The sequence below is a fragment of the Chaetodon trifascialis genome, chromosome 19, assembly GCF_039877785.1.
Source record: "Chaetodon trifascialis isolate fChaTrf1 chromosome 19, fChaTrf1.hap1, whole genome shotgun sequence".
Classification (NCBI taxonomy): Eukaryota; Metazoa; Chordata; class Actinopteri; order Chaetodontiformes; family Chaetodontidae; genus Chaetodon; species Chaetodon trifascialis.
Genome location: NC_092074.1, coordinates 22,219,657 through 22,239,763, shown reverse-complemented (window position 1 = coordinate 22,239,763; position 20,107 = coordinate 22,219,657). Strand labels below are relative to the sequence as shown.

General features: G+C 42.8%; 2 protein-coding genes across 2 annotated transcripts; one reads left to right on the top strand and one right to left on the bottom strand.

Annotated features, from left to right (window-relative positions):
• Nucleotides 1-279: 279 nt before the first annotated feature.
• LOC139347386 (cytochrome P450 2K1-like) lies at nucleotides 280-9,665 on the top strand. Its single transcript, XM_070986951.1, has 9 exons — nucleotides 280-549; nucleotides 660-822; nucleotides 1,064-1,213; nucleotides 1,297-1,457; nucleotides 4,952-5,131; nucleotides 5,688-5,829; nucleotides 6,031-6,215; nucleotides 9,257-9,398; nucleotides 9,478-9,665. Exons 1-9 carry the CDS (start codon nucleotides 343-345, stop codon nucleotides 9,663-9,665), a joined length of 1,518 nt encoding a protein of 505 aa, XP_070843052.1. The 5' UTR covers nucleotides 280-342.
• A 2,259-nt stretch (nucleotides 9,666-11,924) lies between these two features.
• On the bottom strand, nucleotides 11,925-19,551 carry LOC139348155 (uncharacterized). The gene is made up of 8 exons (XM_070988106.1): nucleotides 19,530-19,551; nucleotides 18,954-19,271; nucleotides 18,522-18,857; nucleotides 14,019-14,309; nucleotides 13,526-13,633; nucleotides 13,110-13,144; nucleotides 12,610-12,702; nucleotides 11,925-12,101 (listed from the first exon to the last, which is right to left on the bottom strand). Exons 1-8 carry the CDS (start codon nucleotides 19,549-19,551, stop codon nucleotides 12,006-12,008), a joined length of 1,299 nt encoding a protein of 432 aa, XP_070844207.1. The 3' UTR covers nucleotides 11,925-12,005.
• Nucleotides 19,552-20,107: the final 556 nt, after the last annotated feature.

Genomic DNA, 20,107 nt, shown 5'->3' with positions numbered 1-20,107 from the left:
ATCTTATTATGTCCATAAGACCATAATTTGTTACACAATGTCTGGTATAAAAATCTTAAATCACTTCCGGGGGGGAGGGGGGGGTTCTTCTTGATTTTAAAACTTTAAAAATATATATATATATATACAGAGGACCCACGTCTCTGCATTTGATTCATTTTTGTGGAGAAATTGACCTAAACAAAAAAAAAGGGCTGGCTCTTAGAGCCAACTCTGTCATTTCAGTTTTGGGGCTGTGCTTATTCTCAATTTGCAGTCGTAGAGCCACAGCACCAAAAGCAGGAGGTCAGGGAACTTATATTGTGCAGTGAAGTGGCAGCATAAGAACACAGGTTGTTTCCAATGGAGATATTAAATCTTTTTCTCCAGTCCTTCAGTTCTGTCTCCCTGTTGGGGACTCTGGTGCTGCTCCTGCTCCTCTACGTTATGTCCTCCTCCAGCAGCAGCTCTGAGGCAAAACAAAAGGAACCTCCAGGACCCAGACCACTTCCCTTGCTTGGCAACCTGCTGCAGCTGAACCTCTTGGGGAGAAATAACACATTAATGGAGGTGAGGAAGTGGCTGGATTAGGCTGGTATTTAGCTTCTTTGGTTTGCTCTCTTCGCAGATGCACTGTCATCAGTTCTGTCACCTTGTCTACTTTCTCCTCTTTTTGTCAGCTTTACAAGAAATATGGATCAGTGTTCACTGTGTATTTTGGACCCAAGAAAGTGGTGGTCCTGGCAGGATACAAGACAGTGAAGGAGGCACTCATCAACTACGCTGATGAGTTTGGAGAGAGAGATCAGTTGCAAATTCTGGATGATTTCACTCAAGGACATGGTGAGGAAATAAAACAGAGATGTTTTGTCAAACAATTTCCCTGTTATAGTAGATATTAGATGTTTGTTAAAGTTTGTTGAACTACTTCAACTTTACAACTTCATGTCTCTGTTTTGTTTAAGCTGTTATTGCTTTCTGTAAAACAACTTATTTTCCCTGGAATGAGATAAATAAAGTTTTATCTTATCTTATCTTATCTTATCTTATCTTATCTTATCTTATCTTATCTTATCCATCTTAGGTCTGGTATGGTCCAATGGAGATACATGGAAACAGATGAGGCGTTTTGCTATGACTAACCTGAGAGATTTTGGGATGGGCAGGAGGCTTTGTGAGGACAAAATAATTCAGGAATGTCACCACCTCATTGGAGTGTTCAAGAATTTCAAAGGTAAATTATTTTATTTAATTCAATATTTTAATTAAAACTTGCATACAAAATGATTTCAATTTTTTCTGTTTCCCTTGTTGCAGGAGAACCTACTGATATGACCCAACCAATAAGCTACGCAGTGTCTAATATTATCTGCTCCATCACTTATGGCAACAGATTTGAATATGATGACCCAGAGTTTACATCCCTGGTAGATCGAACATACAGAAACATGGAGCTTTTGGGGACCCCGTCAGTACAGGTATAATTTCATGTTTCTGAAGTTTATACTTTAAATATGACATAGATGTTATTATGATGGTAGGTAGCAGGTAGTGCACGTGCCACACAGCAAAAGGGCCGCCAGTTCAATCCCCGGGTTGGGCAGGGCCTTTCTGTGTGAAGTTTGCATGTTCTTCACGTGCATGCGTGGGTTCTCTCTGGGCACTTCAGCTTCCTCCCACAGACCAAAAACATGCTCATTAGGTTAACTGGTGACTCTAATTGTCCTTAGGTGTGAGTGTGAGCGTGAATGGTTGTCTGTCTATATATGTTGGCCTGCAATCAGCTGGCGACCGGCTCAGAGTGTACCCCGCCTCTCATCCGTCAACAGCTGGGATAGGCTCCAGCCCCCCGCAACCCAGAAAAGGGATAGTCGGGTATAGAAAATGGATGGATGGATGGATGGATGGATGGATGGATGGATGGATGGATGGATGGATGTTCTTATGATGCGTATTGTTGTGAATAATAATAATAACAACATAAAAAGACAGAATGACCATAAAAATGGGGATAGCCCTGCCAGTAAGGAATTACAATAGTTGAGGCATGATAGTACCAGTTCTTGCACTAGGAGTTGTGTTGCATGCTCAGACAGGTAGGATCTCATCATCCTCATGTTGTACAAGGCAAGTCAGCATGACTGAGCAACAGAGGCCACATGCTCTTTAAAAGTTAGTTGGTCATCAATCATGACACCCAAGTTTCTGGAAAATTTTGCAGGAGTGGGCAGAGTTAAATCAAGCTAGATGCTGATCTGTTGTTGTAAAGAGGGAGTGGCCAGGATGACAAAGACTTCAGTCTTTGACAGACGAAGCTGAATGTGGCACTACTTCATCCATGCCGAGATATCGACGAGGCATGCCGATGTCTGTGTCGAGACTGTGAGGTCATTTGTTGGGAAGGAAAGGAGGAGCTGGGTATTGTCAACATACGACTCGTATGAAAAACCATGTGAGCGGATGACTGCACCAAGTGCGGTGGTGTATTTTGAAAAGAGAAGGGGTCCAAGCACTGATCTTTGAGGTAGCCCTGTGGACAAGCAGTGGGATTTAGACACTTCTCCCCTCCAAGATACTGCAAAGGATCCCCCTTAGAGATAGGACTCAAACCAGCAGAGAGCAGATCCTGAGAAGCCAAAGCTCAGCAAGGGTGGAGAGGAGGATATGGTGGTAACTGTGTCAAAGGCAGCCAATAGGTCAAGCAAGCCAAACCCTGATTGAAGCAGACAGACCAATACACACAAATAGAGAAAGACAAACAGGACACAGCACCCGAGATTCAATCCAAGAAGTCCATTTCCTCGGATTATTAAACAGCATTTCTCCTGTGGTGTTAGGGCCGACTAGTAGGATTTCGGTTTTAGGTTTTGGCTAGCCAAATCATGAGCTGGGGCTGGCAGGGTAGCTGTTGGAAAGCAGCGTGAGGGCGAACCAGTGGTGCGGGCTGGATAGACATGAGCCAACATGGATAGGTCCAGGGGAGCTTATGGCCAAGGAGGGTGACGAACTGGACAGGATGGAAACAGGATGGCTTGGCTGCTGGAGGCCAACAGACGGAGAAATTGGGGCAGGTATGCTAAGTTCAGCACAGGAGTCACTGGAGGAATCAAGAAGAATTTATGCAGGGTGGATCTCACCTCGTTCACATCCTCTGGTGGAAAGCTTGTATCTGCTGGGTTCATTTCTGGTCAGGTTGTACTATCAGGTTGTGGTCATTCAAAAGGACCCAAAAGTGATCAGCCACGAGAAAACCAGCAACAAATCTCCCAGGGGGCATTTTGAGTTATTTACAGATTCTGAAAGTGTAGTTTCTAAGCTTTCCAATGATGTATAACATGGAAATCTGAAAATATTTGAAGATGTGGCCATTTGAATGTAGACACTTCTCAAACTAGCTTAGTGAGAAATCCAGCCTGAAAGATTCTCACCTACCAGGGGAGCCAGGTAACACAGTGCTGCTCATTGCATCTCATTTACATAAGTCCAACCCCCTACTGGTCTAGCTATCAGTGACATCTGGTATCTGTTGCCTGCAGGACAGAAACTATGACAGCACTTGATGATCATAAACTCCACGAGGGGTGAACAGTGTCTACAAATCACCGCAACATCTTAACACACAAGCATCCCTGATATAAATACAGACCCCGCCGCCGTGGGTCTTGCCTCCTTCAATGAGGGCTCTGTCTGCTTGGTAGCATGTTAGCCGGTCCAGCTGGATGGAGTCCGGTATGCTGTTATTGAGTCATGTTTCCATAAAAATTAAAACACAGCACTCTCTCACGGTCTGCTAGGTCAATCTCAGAGGGTGTATGGAGTCCAGTTTGTTGTCCAAGGAGCGTACATTGGCGAGTATGATAGATGGTATAGGCGACTTGTGTGGATTTGCCGCTAGCCTAGCCCGGATACCCCCGTGCTTTCCCCGCTTCTGCCTCCTCTTGCACCGCCTGCAGGCACTTCCTCTGCGGGTGCGCTGCAGTAGTGGGGGTCGCTGTCGAAACGGGCCCCCGGAGTAGGCCGAGGTCGAGTAACTGCTTAGCGTGTGCCAGGTTTAATTTGCAGATTGCTGTGTTGCCGATGTCAAAAAGAGTGCCACGGCTCTTCAGTTTCATCTTCTAGTTCGGTTTCAGAATCAGAAGTGAGATCATTGTCGGCATAACCAGAAGCTGCATAAGTAGCCATGTAGTTCCCTTTTAATGTGCAGCTGATTGGCTGAAAAAAAAGAACAGAAGCATGTGAATAGCCAAAGAAAGCCAGTAGGCTAATTTACTGTTGAATTGCCACACCCCCAACTAGGACTGACAATTTAAAAAAAAAAAAAAATTCGATTTTTCTTTGTTCACACAACTTGCGCCAGGCCGACTTGTTGCTGGTTTTCTCATGGCGGGTCACAAATGCTGAATACCAAGGCAGGCAAGCCGGAGAACAAGATGGAACCTTTAGTAAGCTGAACCCAGACAAACAAAACAGGAAGGCAAAAACTGTAAGAGCAGGCAGGGGCAAAAGTCATTGAACAAAGAAAATATACATATTAAAGGGAGGAATCACATGCAGGACAAGGGAACAAACACAGACCGAAAGCACTGACTAAATATACAAGAGAGGGAAGAGTAATAAGGTAGAGGTGAAACTCATCTGCAATCACAATGGAGGGAATGAGACAAAGGCACCTTTCAACATTACAAAGGTTATAACTAAACTAGACCCCAAAACCATGACATGGTGTCACCAATCAGAATGCTGTCAGGTTTATCAGGTGTGGGGTTACCAGTGTTTCTTCTGGCCCTCAGCCTAGCAGTGGCTGAGGGCAATTGATCGAAACTGGAGTTTGGGGTTCAGATTAAAAGTGATGAAATATGGTGGTATCCCTCAGTCCCAGTGGTTTATAATATCCAGGATCCACAGAGCGTCTGCTCCATAACCTTATTTGCTCAGGTTATTTTGAATACTAATGAATATATGTTTTTGACAGATGTACAACCTGTTCCCGCGGTACTTGAAATGGATTTCTAAGAAGAAGGAAGTCCACAGATTGTTTGCTGCCAACAGGAAGCAGAACCTAGAGCTGTTTAGTCATTTGAAAGAGACCCTCAATCCAGAGAAGTGCAGAGGCCTTGTGGACACATTTCTGGTCCAGCAGCAAAAACTGGAGGTTGGTAAATTTAGAATTTATCAAAATTGATACGATAGATTAGACAGTGAGGGGGACAATGTGTACTTGTGTACATGTTATGCCTTGATGGCGGTGCTTGTGATGAGGCTTGTTTAAGATGAGCCACATCATTGCAGACCTGCGCAACTTCTTCTGTCTTAATGAATGCATTGCATGATGGTTAATGATTTTGTCCAACTTGCTCTGGAGGCTGCGGGGAAATCTATGCTTGCAGTTGGGTGAGCTAGTTGTCACAGTCTTGAGCTGCAGTGGCAAAATGCTTGATGGGCATTGACTTGCTAATGGATCGAGCTGAGCGCTCATTTGGAGGTTTTACGTTGTGTTAGTGACACAAGTCTTCAACTGGCTGTGCATCAGTTTCACGGCGTGACTTACAATTAAATGACAACACGACTGTTATCATGTTTCATCATAATTGCACAGTTTCTGTCTCCATGAACTGCAGCACACTCCAAACTAAATAAAACAATCTCATTGATTCTTTGTGATCATTCATTTTGGGATCAGGTAAAGAACTGCTGATCTTTATTTACAGAAATCCGGGACAACCAACAGTCACTTCCACAATGAAAACCTTTTGATGACAGTTGTTCAGCTGTTTGCTGCTGGCACTGATACAACCACAGCAACACTCAGATGGGGCATTCTGCTCATGACGAAATATCCAAAAATACAGGGTAAGGAGCTGCAAATGTGTACAGCTTTCATTTGGAAACATACTTTTCAAGCAGAACAAACTCCTCATCATATAAAGAAAAACCCACAAAATTAGAGTTGCTGGCACTTAGTTGTATTTTCTTCACCTACAGCAATTCAATAATGATAACACAAACTATGAGTTCCTTTACTTTTGTCATCTCTCCCCTTTCATGTCATAGACCAGGTCCAGGAGGAGCTGAGTAGGGTGATAGGAAGTCGTCAGGTGCAGGTGGAGGACAGGAAGTACCTGCCCTTTACTGACGCTGTCATCCATGAAACACAGAGGGTGGCCGACATCATCCCTGCAGCACTTCCTCACAGAACGAGCCAAGACGTCACCTTCCAGGGTTACTTCATTAAGAAGGTCAGACTACATGAATCTAGCTTGACTTTGAGACCATTTTGTGGTGGGTGATGAATTACAAGCATCATGGCTGATCGTGATTGACAGTTGGGCGTCTGTATCCCTGTAGTGTGACATGCTAAACAATCTGTCATGGGTCGTCTTTTGTCTTGACATGTCTGGTATGACATCTCCCACAACATATTCCTTGTAAGGAATTTGTGCTGAGCAGAGAGCCGACTCAGATGGAGTTACTGTTGAGAGTGGATCGGACGTGGAAATCGCTGACAGATTTCAGCATCGTCCCTGGGGAAGCAATGTAGGCGGAAGACATGGTGCAGCACTAACTCAGTGCACTCTTTGGACAATGGGAGCTTGGCACAGGGGATGAGGTGTGCTGTCTTGCTAAATCTGCCCACCACCGTCATCACCACCGTGTTGCCATTGGAGAGGGGCAGTCCTGTGACAGAGTCCAGTGATGTGGGACCAGGGTCGATGGGGAACAGGGGGAGGACAGAGGTGGCCAGCAGGTGCCTGATGCAAGGTTTTGCTTTGGTTGCACACGTTGCATGCCTGGCCGTACTGACGAGTATCCTCCTCCAGCAGAGGCCACCAAAAACTCCAATGGACCACCTCATACACCCCGACCTCCAACCCAAGATGGCCCCCATCTCCCAGTCAATAAGGGGATTATGCCTCCTGAGCCAGGGGTAACCTAGAATGAGAGGGATCTGTGGTGAGAACAGGATATGAAACTGCAATGTCTCATGATGGTTACCAGAAAGCAAGTATGCACAGGAACAGTCTGATGTGTTACTCGTCCTAGTATGTGGCCATCTATACGGATGGATGACGGGTATGCCCCAGCTGCATAGGTTCCAGAGCTTTGGCAGTAGGCGATCCCACAGGATGCGGAAGGCAGAAGCACATCACAGCAGTCTGGCATCTGTCCTGGCAACGAGCCTGAACTCTGTTGTTGATTCTGGTCGCCAGTTCGATGACGTCATTGAGAGATCCTGGCAGGTCATAGGAGACAAGGTCATCCTTGATGTACTCTGCTAATCCGTGGAGGAAAGCATCCCGTAGGGCCACCAGATTCAGGTCACACTGCCTTGAGTCGAAACAAGGTGGAACAAACTCTTTATTACCATCTTCATGTAGCCCAGTTAACCCTATTTTATTCAGGGAAGGGCCCTGAGTTCTCTATATGACTGAACTTAAGTGTATTTATAGCAAATTATAAGGTAGTGTTAATTGTTTTTATCCTGTTCTAATACACCCCTTTAATGTCATGGGTCTCCTTTAACAAATGATAATAAACACCAGGCTGAAACTCATTTTAAACGTAAGAAACATATTGTTTACTTTCCAAAATAATAAAATAAATAAATCAAATTGAAATAATATGGTTCTCTCTTAAATATTCAGTCACAGTTACATCTAAATCAAAACACACAATAACCAATATTCAATTGACTTTCAAACAAAACCCAAATTATAACTCAGTGGGCCCACACTCAACACACACACACACACACACACACACACACACACACACACACACACACACACACACACACATACACACACCTAAGCCAGCATAAATAGCATAAACTGCAGAAAAGTCCTTGTTGCAGGCCTGATGCGAGGCTGGGGAGCGGTGTGGCCCAAAACTTATGGCCGGTTCACTCAAATGAGCAGAAAATAAAACAGTGGTACCTCAAGAGTTAGAGTCCAGTCTGCAGGGTTACCAGTCTCCAGCCCTCTGGAGCGGGACAGGACGGCAGGCAGGTGTCCAAGCAGTCACAGTCTCTGCGCTTTAACCAGTCTGAGTTTTGGCGAAGAACAAGACAATTAGCAGGATATCAGACGACAGCGTCGTCTCTCCAGCGAGGTCTAGTGCTCTCTGAGCTATAAACTATTACAGCAAGATTAACTCACAGAAGTCTCTGATGAATCTTCAGGGTTTCCACGTCAGAAACGATGAACAAAAGCCTCCGGCGTTAGCTGGGTTAGCTAATAAGCGGCTACGAGTCCATTCACTTGGCTAATGAATGCAAAATGTGCAACATGAATATCTGGACACAGACTAAAGAGTTGTAAGTCTAAGACATCAGCTACACATGTGTCTGCACACTTCACATGGACTTTTTCTCTGTCGCGACTTTGTCAGTCAAGTGGTAGAAACTTAGCTCAGGTTCTCACTTCCTGTTACTGCATACTTGTCAGTCACCCACCTCAACCCATGAATGATTAGCTTTGCTCTTATTCACACATACCACTTCCATTTACAATCATGAACTCTTCAAAATAAAACTCAATATTTATACCAATGCCTCTGCATTTTTTAAACTTATTTATCAGATTTTATCTTTTTAACCCAAACATGAAATAGCTTTATTAACCATATTTAAAAGGATCTTTGCACTATTTTTAACCTTTTAACTTAATGCACTGTTATAATGCCACCTTCCATCCTTCCAGATGTCTTTTTAAACAAGCCACATATTTTATCTTAATATAAACTTAAACACAATGTATGATAATTTTCTAACGAGGTTACATTCATTTAACTGTGGCCACAATATCCCTGCCTATTTGACATTTCCTCAAGGGAGGAGTACCTAGTAAAAAAAGACAAATGTTGGCAAGAAATAGCAGAAGCCTTTCATCAGCCCAGCGAGTCGCAGGCTGTGCTGTCATCACATTATACCCGGTCCTAACTGCGGGAATATGCTTATCATTACTCCGATAGCATATGGTTTGCTAGCTACCAATTCCAGATCTAACGTTAAAGTAGCCTGATTGACACAGCCAACACAGTCAAGCCTACCGCTTGTATAATAAATAACTATGGAAATAAAGTTAATAACTGTGAAACTTGTTGTACCTGTTGTGTTATCTGGATGCTACCCAGTAGATGTACAAGAATGGCTGAATGGGCCGAAGTTTACACCACCTCCTGCTTTTAGTATTTTAGCGCACACACAGGCATGTTCTCTCTCCTTTCTTTTTTTCCAATTTCTATATCCTTAAAAGTTCAATATGTGTTTTTTCCACAGGGGACCACAGTGTTTCCTTTCTTGACATCTGTCCTGAATGATGAGGATGAGTGGGAGAAGCCACACAGCTTTTATCCTGCCCACTTCCTGGACAAAGATGGAAAGTTTGTCAAGCGAGATGCCTTCATGCCTTTTTCTGCAGGTTGGTGAACTTTGCCGTCAGTGACAGTGTTCAGTCTTCTAGCAGTTGGCCTTACGTCTGTCTTCATTCCCTCTCACAGGTCGCAGGGCTTGTATCGGAGAGAGTCTGGCCAGGATGGAGCTCTTCATCTTCTTCGCCAGCCTCCTGCAGCACTTTCGCTTCACTCCTCCACCCGGAGTTTCAGAAGATGAACTTGATTTGACTCCCCGTCTGGGCTACACCACCAACCCTTCAGATCATAAACTGTGTGCTGTTTCTCGTATGTGAGGAGGACGAGGGCTTGGTCCATGATTACAGATTGATTGATTAATAGACTAGTCACAATATTTCAGCCTCTGCGGTGTTGATCTTGTGTCATTAAAATCAGCCTCCAGTGAGTTTATGGTATTGCAATACGAAGCTCAAGCAGTAGCAGTTCAGTTTTGTCAGTTGTTCAGTGTATGAATAGTACACATTCAAATCACAATAAAAACTGGATACAAAGACACAATGTGGATGTGTAAGCATGTTGAACCAATGAGTCCAAGTACCTGGTCACAGTGAACCTGTCCAGGTGGAACTATGCAGTTTCCTCTGCTGTTCAGTCAGTGTGTCTTATTTGATAGTTCCAACATGTTCCTGTATCATCTTACACACACAGACAATGATTTGGGCTGATTTTGCAACAGCTTACTTTGTCACATGATGATTTACGAGTTTTAGAGGGTAATGTGATTTTGTGATACCAGTGGTTGATGCTCTGGACTGGTTTCCTGACACAGCACGCAAAACCTGTGCCTTTACCCCTCTGGAAGCTAAAACTTAATGCGGCAGTGCAGGAAACACTCCAGAGCTGCAGTACCATCACCCCGCTGAAGGCTTGTATACCATGTGATGGAAACTGGTTGCATAAACATCACATTACAAAGAACACTCACCTTACTTCTGCCACTCAGCCATGATTGTTTATTCCAACCTTTGTAATGTGGTGATGGGAATTCTCCCTCTTTTCACTAAGTCAGATCATTTGTCTCAGCTCACAAATAAGAGTTTTTATATACTCTTTCACTTCCAAATGAGTTTATATTGTTTATGCATCTCTGTCTTTTCTGCTATTCTGATGTTTTCTTTTCTTTTTTGTTATTTCATTTCTTTATATCTACACAAGCAACAAGCCAAAACACACAACTGCCAAGCAGGAAACGCAGCCATGGAGCAATGGTCCGCGAGTCAGCGGGTGTGTTTCCACTGATGAGTGCTGGCAGAACCACTCAAAACAATACTGTAATGACCCTGGGTTAGAACACAGGAGACCAGAGTGTACCCAGAAAGATGATCAGACCAAGAATCATTTGCATGCTCTGATATTGCTCTCAAATATTACTTTCATTCAACACATGTGAATGTGAAGTCATTTTCTTTTAGTGTTGTACGATGAGGAAGAGATATAGAAACATATCTGATGAGAGCAACAGGAAATACAATGTAAGAGCTGTGACACAGCAGGGAGGAACATGAAACTGCCACTTCCCTAATTTTTCAAAACCACAACACAGGACACATGATAGGCATTGGCAATGATTGGTATGTGTATTTCTCATGTCGTGCAGTAACAGGATATTCTTACAAAAGAAGCAGAAGAAGTACAAACAGTCACGGCCCCAACTAATAACACGTTAGATAACGACATTGATGGTAAATGCTGCATTTGCTCATCCTTAAATTGCAAAGAAAGTTCCAGATTTTTTACACCTGATGGCTGGCAAAGTTTAATAGCTGTGGTAAATTCTAGCATCCTGCAGTGGCTTTTTGCATTGGTCTCCTTTATGTGATGCCAGTGGCTGATGCTCACCTGAACGCAGTGTGGTGGTGGAATATGTTTTGACACTGTGAGGATCATCTTAATGTTGTTTTACTGGGGCAAAATGGATTGTGACATATATCAAATGTCATGTTTAAGGACAGAGGGCAACCTTATGCTGAGCAGAATGTAAAGCTCTATCAGGCAAAGTAATGATTTTGGGTGATTTCGATAAGTTTCACTCAGACTCAACATTTTTCAGGCACATTTGGAGGGAACTTTGAATGTGGACAGTTTTTGCCACCTCCTCTCTAAAACAGCAGACTTTGTGGAATACTGGTGACATCGCCACAGACGACCAATTGCCCAGAGCTGAATCATCAGCTGTAACCGCTGATCGTCCTGACACAGCACACAAAACATCTTTAAAAACATGTCCCATTCTTCTTGGTGGTCTATCACACTCAACATTTACTCCCCTTTACTTTTCATTAAAGTCACATTGTGATGCTGAAATGCTGTGCAGCTTTTTCTTGTCACCAAATCTCATTTATCTTTACGTTTGTTGACTTACACAGATGCAATCCATTGCGATACAAACTCACACTTGTGATAAGACACAACCATGCTTCCGATTACAAGTGTTTTTAATCAGAAACTCGCAGGACAAGAGACCACAAAGTCCTTCAACCATCAGCACGAGGTTCATAGAACAGCCGCCTTCATGCAGAAGGCAGAGACAGAGCAACTCAAATGGAAAGAACAACTTGTCTCTCATTAGAACACAGATCCAACCATCCAAACACACTGGTTTTCTGATCAGGACATTATGGGAAGTAGCTGTAGAGGCTGCTAGGATCACTGTCTGCTTCCGTCTTCACTGCTGTCTTGACTGTAGAATACGTGACCTCCTCCTCTTTGACCTGTATGACACAGGTTTCACATGATTCACATACAAACGTGTTATTCACAGTAACCTTGTGGTTAGCTGTCTGCTGTCCGCTAAGTTATTCGTTTTTCAGGAACATGGAAATGAAAAGATACCCTCCACTGCCAAAAGTAAATGGAAACCCAAATTATACACCCACATTTTATGTGTGTCTCATTACAAAACCATGGGCACTAATACGCTGTCCAGTTCTTCCTATAGGGGTTGGATGGGTTTGGTTGGGTGTCCCTGTGCAGGCCAGTCAAACTCTTGCACAACAAACACTTGGTTAATAATTTCTTTATCGAGCCGGCTGTGCACCGGGGGAATGTTAAATTGAAACACAAAATCATCTCTTAAATTAAGATCTGTGACTTGTGTTGTGATCTAAGTAAACATCAGTACGTTAATAACAAGTTACAGTCCTTGGTTGCACTCCAAAACTAATTTAAGGTTGAGCCTTTACTCAAGTAGAAAACCGAATAAATTTCTGTGGCACTCACCTTTTTCTGAGGGCAGGCTAGCAGATTAGCATGGCTCACAGTGGCATAGGTCAGACTGTTTTCAGGATCATCCTGAGTGCAAACAGCAGAGTCCTTCATGAAGTACAAACAGAAAATACACATTATTAGCCTGTATTTACCATGTGTGGTGTTTCTCAGCCTCATAACTTCACTTAACTTTTACAGTGGAGACAAATAGACTAGAGACAGATACAGCATTGAGCACAGGTATTCATCATTGTAATTTTGGATTTTATGTATGTTACTGATAAATCCAGATAAGTTAGCATTCCCGCATCATGAGACAAGCCAAAAACCAGCCAACCACTGATGAAGATTTGCTGCCTTGAGCAATCACCTACTCAATTCACCACAACTAAAAATGAGAAAGGGGAAACACACCCCATCATTTACTGTCAGTTTGTCGGCAGTGTAAAAAGTAAAGAAAGAAGAGTCCAGCATGTGAATAGTTTTGGGGAAGTATCTCAGTTGATACTCACAGCGTGTTTGGTTGGTTTCTGAACGTCTGGAACATCTGGAAGGTAAAATTTATATGCACATTATGTTTGCATGGAATAATAAACTTGTTGTTGATTGGCTGGCAGAGGCCCTTTGAAGCGGAGTTCTGCCTCGAGTTTGCAAAAGCAACAGCACTTAGAGTATATTTCATGGAAAGTTAATTCTCTCAAAATTATTAAGCGAGTATTAACATAACAATTGTATTTCCAGTGATACCGTCCATAACGTAGCCTGAGGTGTCCTGATGTAGAAAGTAATGGACAATATGGACTATTCACATATTTATTTCCACTAAATACATTAGCTTATCGTAACTGGGCTCAGATGCTGCTCATTTAACATAGCATAGCATAGCATAGCATAGCATAGCATAGCTCACGTGTATCCCATTACTGACCCTCTGTCACGTTGGCTCTCTTCCTGTATCTGATGAGAACAGCAGTGATGACAACCAGCACGACCACCATCGCGACCGCTGCACCGATGATGATCTCGAGAAAGGAATCTGTAGTCAGAGGACACCAGGTGGCCAAAGAGAGAGAGTAATTCATAATAAAATATATGATGCACTTGATGGAAACGGTTTGATCTCTCTTCTTTAAATGCATTTAATGATCTTTACAGGATTTACATGTGAGTGACCAGATACAGTTTTGGTCATATTGTGATTTTCATCTCATCCTAATGTCACCTTTCTGGCTAATCTTGTCTTATCCCACCTATGAAAAAAGGGGTGTAGTCACCCCTTATCTCTACATTACTCTCTTGGTCAACAGGTGAGATAACATCATGTCAGAAATGTTGATAAAAAATCTTAAACTCCAACATGTCAACCTTTGAGGAACCAACTGATAAAAGCTTTGTATATGGTGTTCTGCATATTATCTCACCTGAATTTGGTTTTTCTGGCTCAACATCTCCACTGCCACCTGTGAAGACAGGTGTGTACTCCGCCTGTACCTCCACCTTGTTCTCCTTATTAACCACCTGGCAGGTGTATCTCCTGTTGTGGCCACTCTGATGCTTCACAGTGAGATAAGAGACACAGTTCATCTGTCTGTGCAACGTGTACCCAACACCTTCACCACGCAGCACAGCTCCCGTCTCATCCACCCAGCGGATGCTGTTCGGTTCACAAGGTCTGCGCTCAGAGTATCTCAACAGGGAGCACTGTAATGTGACTTCACCGTCCCTCTCTGGATCAGCGTCTGCTGGAGACGGAGAGACTGAGAGACAACAAGTAATAACTGTTAACTCAGTTTAAAAAATGTTTGACATCTGCCTGAGAGTCAGCGTCAGTACCAGAGAGAAATGAGACTCACTTGTCAGAACATTTAGATATGTATTTACATCCGAATCAGTGTCACTCCCCTGCCGACAGGTGTAGCCACCAACATCCTCAGCAGTGATGTTGTTAATGACCAAAGAGCAGGATGTGTCCAGACTCAGCCGGGCAGCTCGGCCTGACTCGTTCTTAATATTTCCCTGTAGAACCTCAATGAAAGTTGTAGATGGCTGTCTGTTGTAAAGCCATGTAATGATGGAGCATGTTGTCTCAGATGATGATGATGCATCACCACAGGTCAGAGTGGCGTCATGTCCAGGTCTGCTGTTGATAACGAAAGATCCTCTGCTGAGGCCTACTGTAAAGAAAAGGAATGACACGTTCCATATAAAATCATCTACCAGGACTCTAAATATTTAACATGCAAATTTTAATTCAATTTATTCTCAAAAACAAAACATGAACATTGTCCAGTTCTGAATCAGGTTTTTACATTTGCAGCCACATTGAGGGAGTATGTCTCCCTCGTCGTTCTAGTGGTCACTGATGCCTCAGCGAATGAAACTGTGGGCTACAGGTTACCTCCAATGTTGAAAATACAACAAAGAAAGCACCACACAGCCAATCGGAGTAAAGAAAGGTCGACTCAGATTAAATAAAAAGTGCAGATCTGATGTTGTTGTCTTTGGTTGTTCACTTTTATCATCCTGCCCACTACATATGCTACTAGAAATTAAACACTGATCTGAAGTTAAAGGAAACCAAAGAGAACATGAAGAGCAAGCAAACAATTTGACCATGACTGTCTGTCCATTTCACAGATTCTATTGACTTTTTGGAATCTATCTAACCCCTAACCCTCAACCCTAACCCTAACCTTTATCCTAATGCCTTTACTCAACCCTAACCCTAACCCTAACCCTAACCCACATGGCTGCTCATTTACAGACCAGATACTTTGTCTTATCATTGGTTTCTAATCAATCTCACACTAATGAAACTTTCTTTTCTAAAATCTGTAAAACATTTAAAGAAGAAAACAGAGCTTTACCTCCAAACTGAATCACGAAAATAAGGATTAAGTCCAGCAGAGACATTTTGTGTCCATTCTCTGTCAGCAGGCAGATGTGGCGTGAGACTTTCCTTCTCGTCTCCAGATCTGTTGATGATGGTGTCGTTTCCTCTTTGTGGCTCATTTACTGAGTGAGGGTAACTTTAGAAAGAGCCTGTCATAGCAGCAGAGTTAGGCTTACATCACCTCCATGTTTCCTCTGAGCAGGCTGAGACACGGCAGCCACAAGAAACCTTCACAAACTGCAGTTTCTCTTTATAGATTACGAAGAAATTCTATTTTAAGAACCTCGTGACCTCCGTGTTTGATGTACATCTTCAACAAGTTGACTCAACCATAACTAATCATACTAATCTCAATCATACACGCACTATCAGGTGAAAACCTTGTATCCCCAAATGTCGAGATGCTGAAAACTCAGAAGGTAATCCTTTTATTGGCTGGATAACGCTGCGTTTCAGGATCACTCATTTAGCCCCAGACAGAAGTCCAGATGGAGATGTTATTAGACTATCATACAATGACACATAAAGTTTGAAATAGTGTCACGTCCTTTAATGGTTCAGTAGGCATTCTTTTGCTGATTTGTCTTGCTGTTAAAAAAATACAAACACATACAACCCTGACTCAAAAACAATTGGGACGCTGTGTAAAACATAAATAAAACCGAATGTGATCACCTTTACGACATGAACTCAACTGAAGACAGCACAAAAACAATAAGACTGAGAAAGATGTGGAACGCTCCAAAAACACCTGTTTGGATCGTTCCACAGGTAAACAGGCTGATTGGTAACAGGTGAGAGCATCATGATGGGTATGAAAGGGGAGTCCTGGAAAGGCTCAGTCATTCATAGAGGATGGAGCGAGTTCACCACTTTGTGAACACATGAAGGATGAAGGAGATGAACACATGAACTCAGAGACACTTCAGGAAACTGCTGTCAGTGAACAGTTTGATTAGAAATGACTGATTCTGTTTTCTTTTTAGTTTCAGAGTCCCGACTTTTCTGGAATCAGGGTTGTACGTGATGTGATCTTTGCTGCTCACAGTACGAAGTAATGGAAAATGTTGAAAGTTCCATTTTGTCATTTCAGTGTTGTAATCCAAAGAGGAAGTGCAATTCGGTGAGAAACCAAATAAAGAGCAACAAGACCAAGAGTCTCCGCCCATGCTAGCAGCTCCGTGAGACTGCTGAGACTGAATACTTATACATCTTAAGTTTGTGCTTTAACAGCGATCTTTAACTCATTTGCATGCTATCGTTTGCAAATTAGCATTCCAAACTACAGCCGAGGATGATGGCAATGTATTTAGTCATGAACCATGATGCTGGACAAAATCTTGACCTGATGATGTCGATACGAAAAGTTAAGAGATCACCGAAGATAACACAATTCATCTGAAGAGGAACATGAACGTATGTAACACATTTTGTTGCAATCTTTTCAGTAGGTGTAAAATGTCGCTAAAAACCACCAATGTCAACCTCATGGTGGCGCCAGAGGAAAAGTGAGGCGATCACCAAAGTCACAAGGGTTCATCCTCTGGGCACCATGACTATCTGGACCAAATGTCATGATGATCCATTGAATAGTTGTTGAGATATTTCAGTAAAAGTCTTTCCCTCTGTCTCTGGGGTGTTGTATTTTTCTTGTAGCCTACAGTTGGAGGTTGTTGTGTTTATTTTGGTGACTGCTGATCTCATACTGACTCAGTGTCAGTCAGACAGAAAGTGACCTTTTTTGTCTTATTCTGTATTCAGTCATATTCTGGGTTTGCAGAGCGCTCACATGGAAAGAAGTGACATCCTGAAGTACGGTCAACTGCATGATTTTTGAGTGAGCTGTTGACATACGTACAATACAACACACAGCATCAAACCTCGTTTTCATCCTCAGAATTATGTTTATTGTAAGACTTCTCAGTGTTACAGGATAGTTTCTGTCTGAAATCAATGGTCACATGTACAAAGATAAACTTTTTTGGACTTTGTAATTATCCTTTCTGTGAGGCGCAGTGAAAAGAGTCTTGACAAACAAAATGAACAGTAACTAATTATAGAAGAAACGTTAAGTTGAACTGAGATATAATGGAGGATGGCGTGCCATCTGAGCTGTGCTTTCGTCCACCTGATGAATGTAAAGCCAACATTCGCGCTTCTTTTAGCTTTGTTTTGGTCTCCACCAAGCTGAACGAGCGCTAAACGTGCCGTAAAATAAAAAAGAGTTTGTTATATTTCTCTGTGCAGCTGCAGCTTTTATACATGTCATTTGTTCCTGTGTTCGTAAAGACAATGAGGACAGCGGGAATGTCTGTACGACATCTGCGTGTTCAATTCTTTGAGGTGTAAAAAGAGAAAGCAATGTATCCTGAACATAAAACGATCATTTCAACTCGAAGCTTCGATCACTCGTGACTGTGATGACGTTTGACTTTCTGATGACTTTCTGTTGGATGTTGTTGATCACGTGGTGGAACGACATGCTTCTACGTTTTCATAGTTGACCTTGTCATCGTCGTTTTCCACCTGTGAGACACAACAAATGAGATCCTGAAAAACTGTCTGAAGGGATCAAAGTGTTCCCAAACTGACGAAACAACAGACTCAAAGGAAAAGGTTTTAACTCACGTGTTTGTCTTCATCAAGTGGTTTTATGCTCCCTGGAAAAAACAAACAAAAACATTTTAAGTATTATTATTTATTTATTTTATTAATCATTTCTATCAAATTACGTCTCCTCACCTCTGTTTCTTATGACAAAAACAGTGATTACGATCATTGGGATCAGTCCAGCAACTCGCAGAACCAACATGGTGTGGCTCAGAAACCACTCTGTTGAACGTGAGTTAAAAAACAAAAACAAAAACATGTCAGTTTGTAAATAGGTACAGTATTTAGTTCTGTAATTTATCTGTGAAGAACATCGCGTCAGGAATGGCTGTTGTGAAAATACTCAAACTCCTTAAACATGTCAACCTTTGAGGTACCAGGAGGCAAAGCTTTGTATCTGGTGTTCTGCATATTATCTCACCTGAGTCCGGTTGTTGTGGCTCAGCATCTCCACTGCCACCTGTGAAGACAGGTGTGTACTCCGCCTGTACCTCCACCTTGTTCTCCTTATTAACCACCTGGCAGGTGTATCTCCTGTTGTGGCCACTCTGATGCTTCACAGTGAGAAGAGAGACACAGTTCATCTGTCTGTGCAACGTGTACCCAACACCTTCACCACGCAGCACAGCTCCCGTCTCATCCACCCAGCGGATGCTGTTCGGTTCACAAGGACCGAGCTCAGCGTATCTCAACAGAGAGCACTGTAATGTGACTTCACCGTCCCTCTCTGGATCAGCGTCTGCTGGAGACGGAGAGACTGAGAGACAACAAGTAATAACTGTTAACTCAGTTTAAAAAATGTTTGACATCTGCCTGAGAGTCAGCGTCAGTACCAGAGAGAAATGAGACTCACTTGTCAGAACATTTAGATATGTATTTACATCCGAATCAGTGTCACTCCCCTGCCGACAGGTGTAAAAACCAACATCCTCAGCAGTGATGTTGTTAATGACCAAAGAGCAGGATGTGTCCAGACTCAGCCGGGCAGCTCGGCCTGACTCGTTCTTAATATTTCCCCGTAGAACCTCAGTGAAAGTTGGAGATGGCTGTCTGTTGTAAAGCCATGTAATGATGGAGCATGTTGTCTCAGATGATGATGCATCACCACAGGTCAGAGTGGCGTCATGTCCAGATCTGCTGTTGATAACGAAAGATCTTCTGCTGAGGCCTACTGTAAAGAAAAGGAATGACACGTTCCATATAAAATCATCTGCAAGGGCTCTAAACACTCAACGTGGATTTTATTTGATTCTTGGCTGAGAAACAGAAAGACTGTTCAGTCCACGATAACTCTCGGCCTTCTAGTGATTGTGTTTTTTCTGAGAGAACAATTTTCATTTACCGTATGTCTGAGTTAATGAATGAATCAGCTCACCACCTCTGTTAAAACTGTGAGAAGAACATAACTCCTCGTAAAACTGTAACGTACCATGTTTACAGTTTCTGGCCATTGCAGCTGATGCTATCTTTTTATATATGCACATTTATGACTGTGCATAGTGCGAGTTCAATGCATACAGATAACACACACAATTAGAGGACTGTTAGCTTTTGTCAGTCCTTCTGCCCTTGAGACCGTCTGCATTGTGCTGCTGCATTGGCACTTGAAAACCATTTAAGATGCTTTAAAACATACATTGCTGCCTTCCTTTTCTTTTACACGGGCCATAAAAACTGCTCAAGCTCATCAAAGTTGCTGCTAAATCTGGCTATCTATTGCATGTCCAGCTAACACATGTAGCCGAGTGGGGAAATGTCATTATTGTCCTTTACCACCACTAGATGGCACTCTCCCATTCGGTGTACACATACAGTAGACTGTATATTTGGGGCACAGCTTCCCAGTGTTCAGTACTGCGCTGACATGTATGTAGCAATGCACGGTTACACCTTCAAAATAAAGCTTCCTGAGAACAATAATGATCATGTGGTTAACCTTGAGAAACAGTTAAATTCAGGAACAGATCATGGTTTCGCTTAAAATAACTACATTACTCAAGTACATTA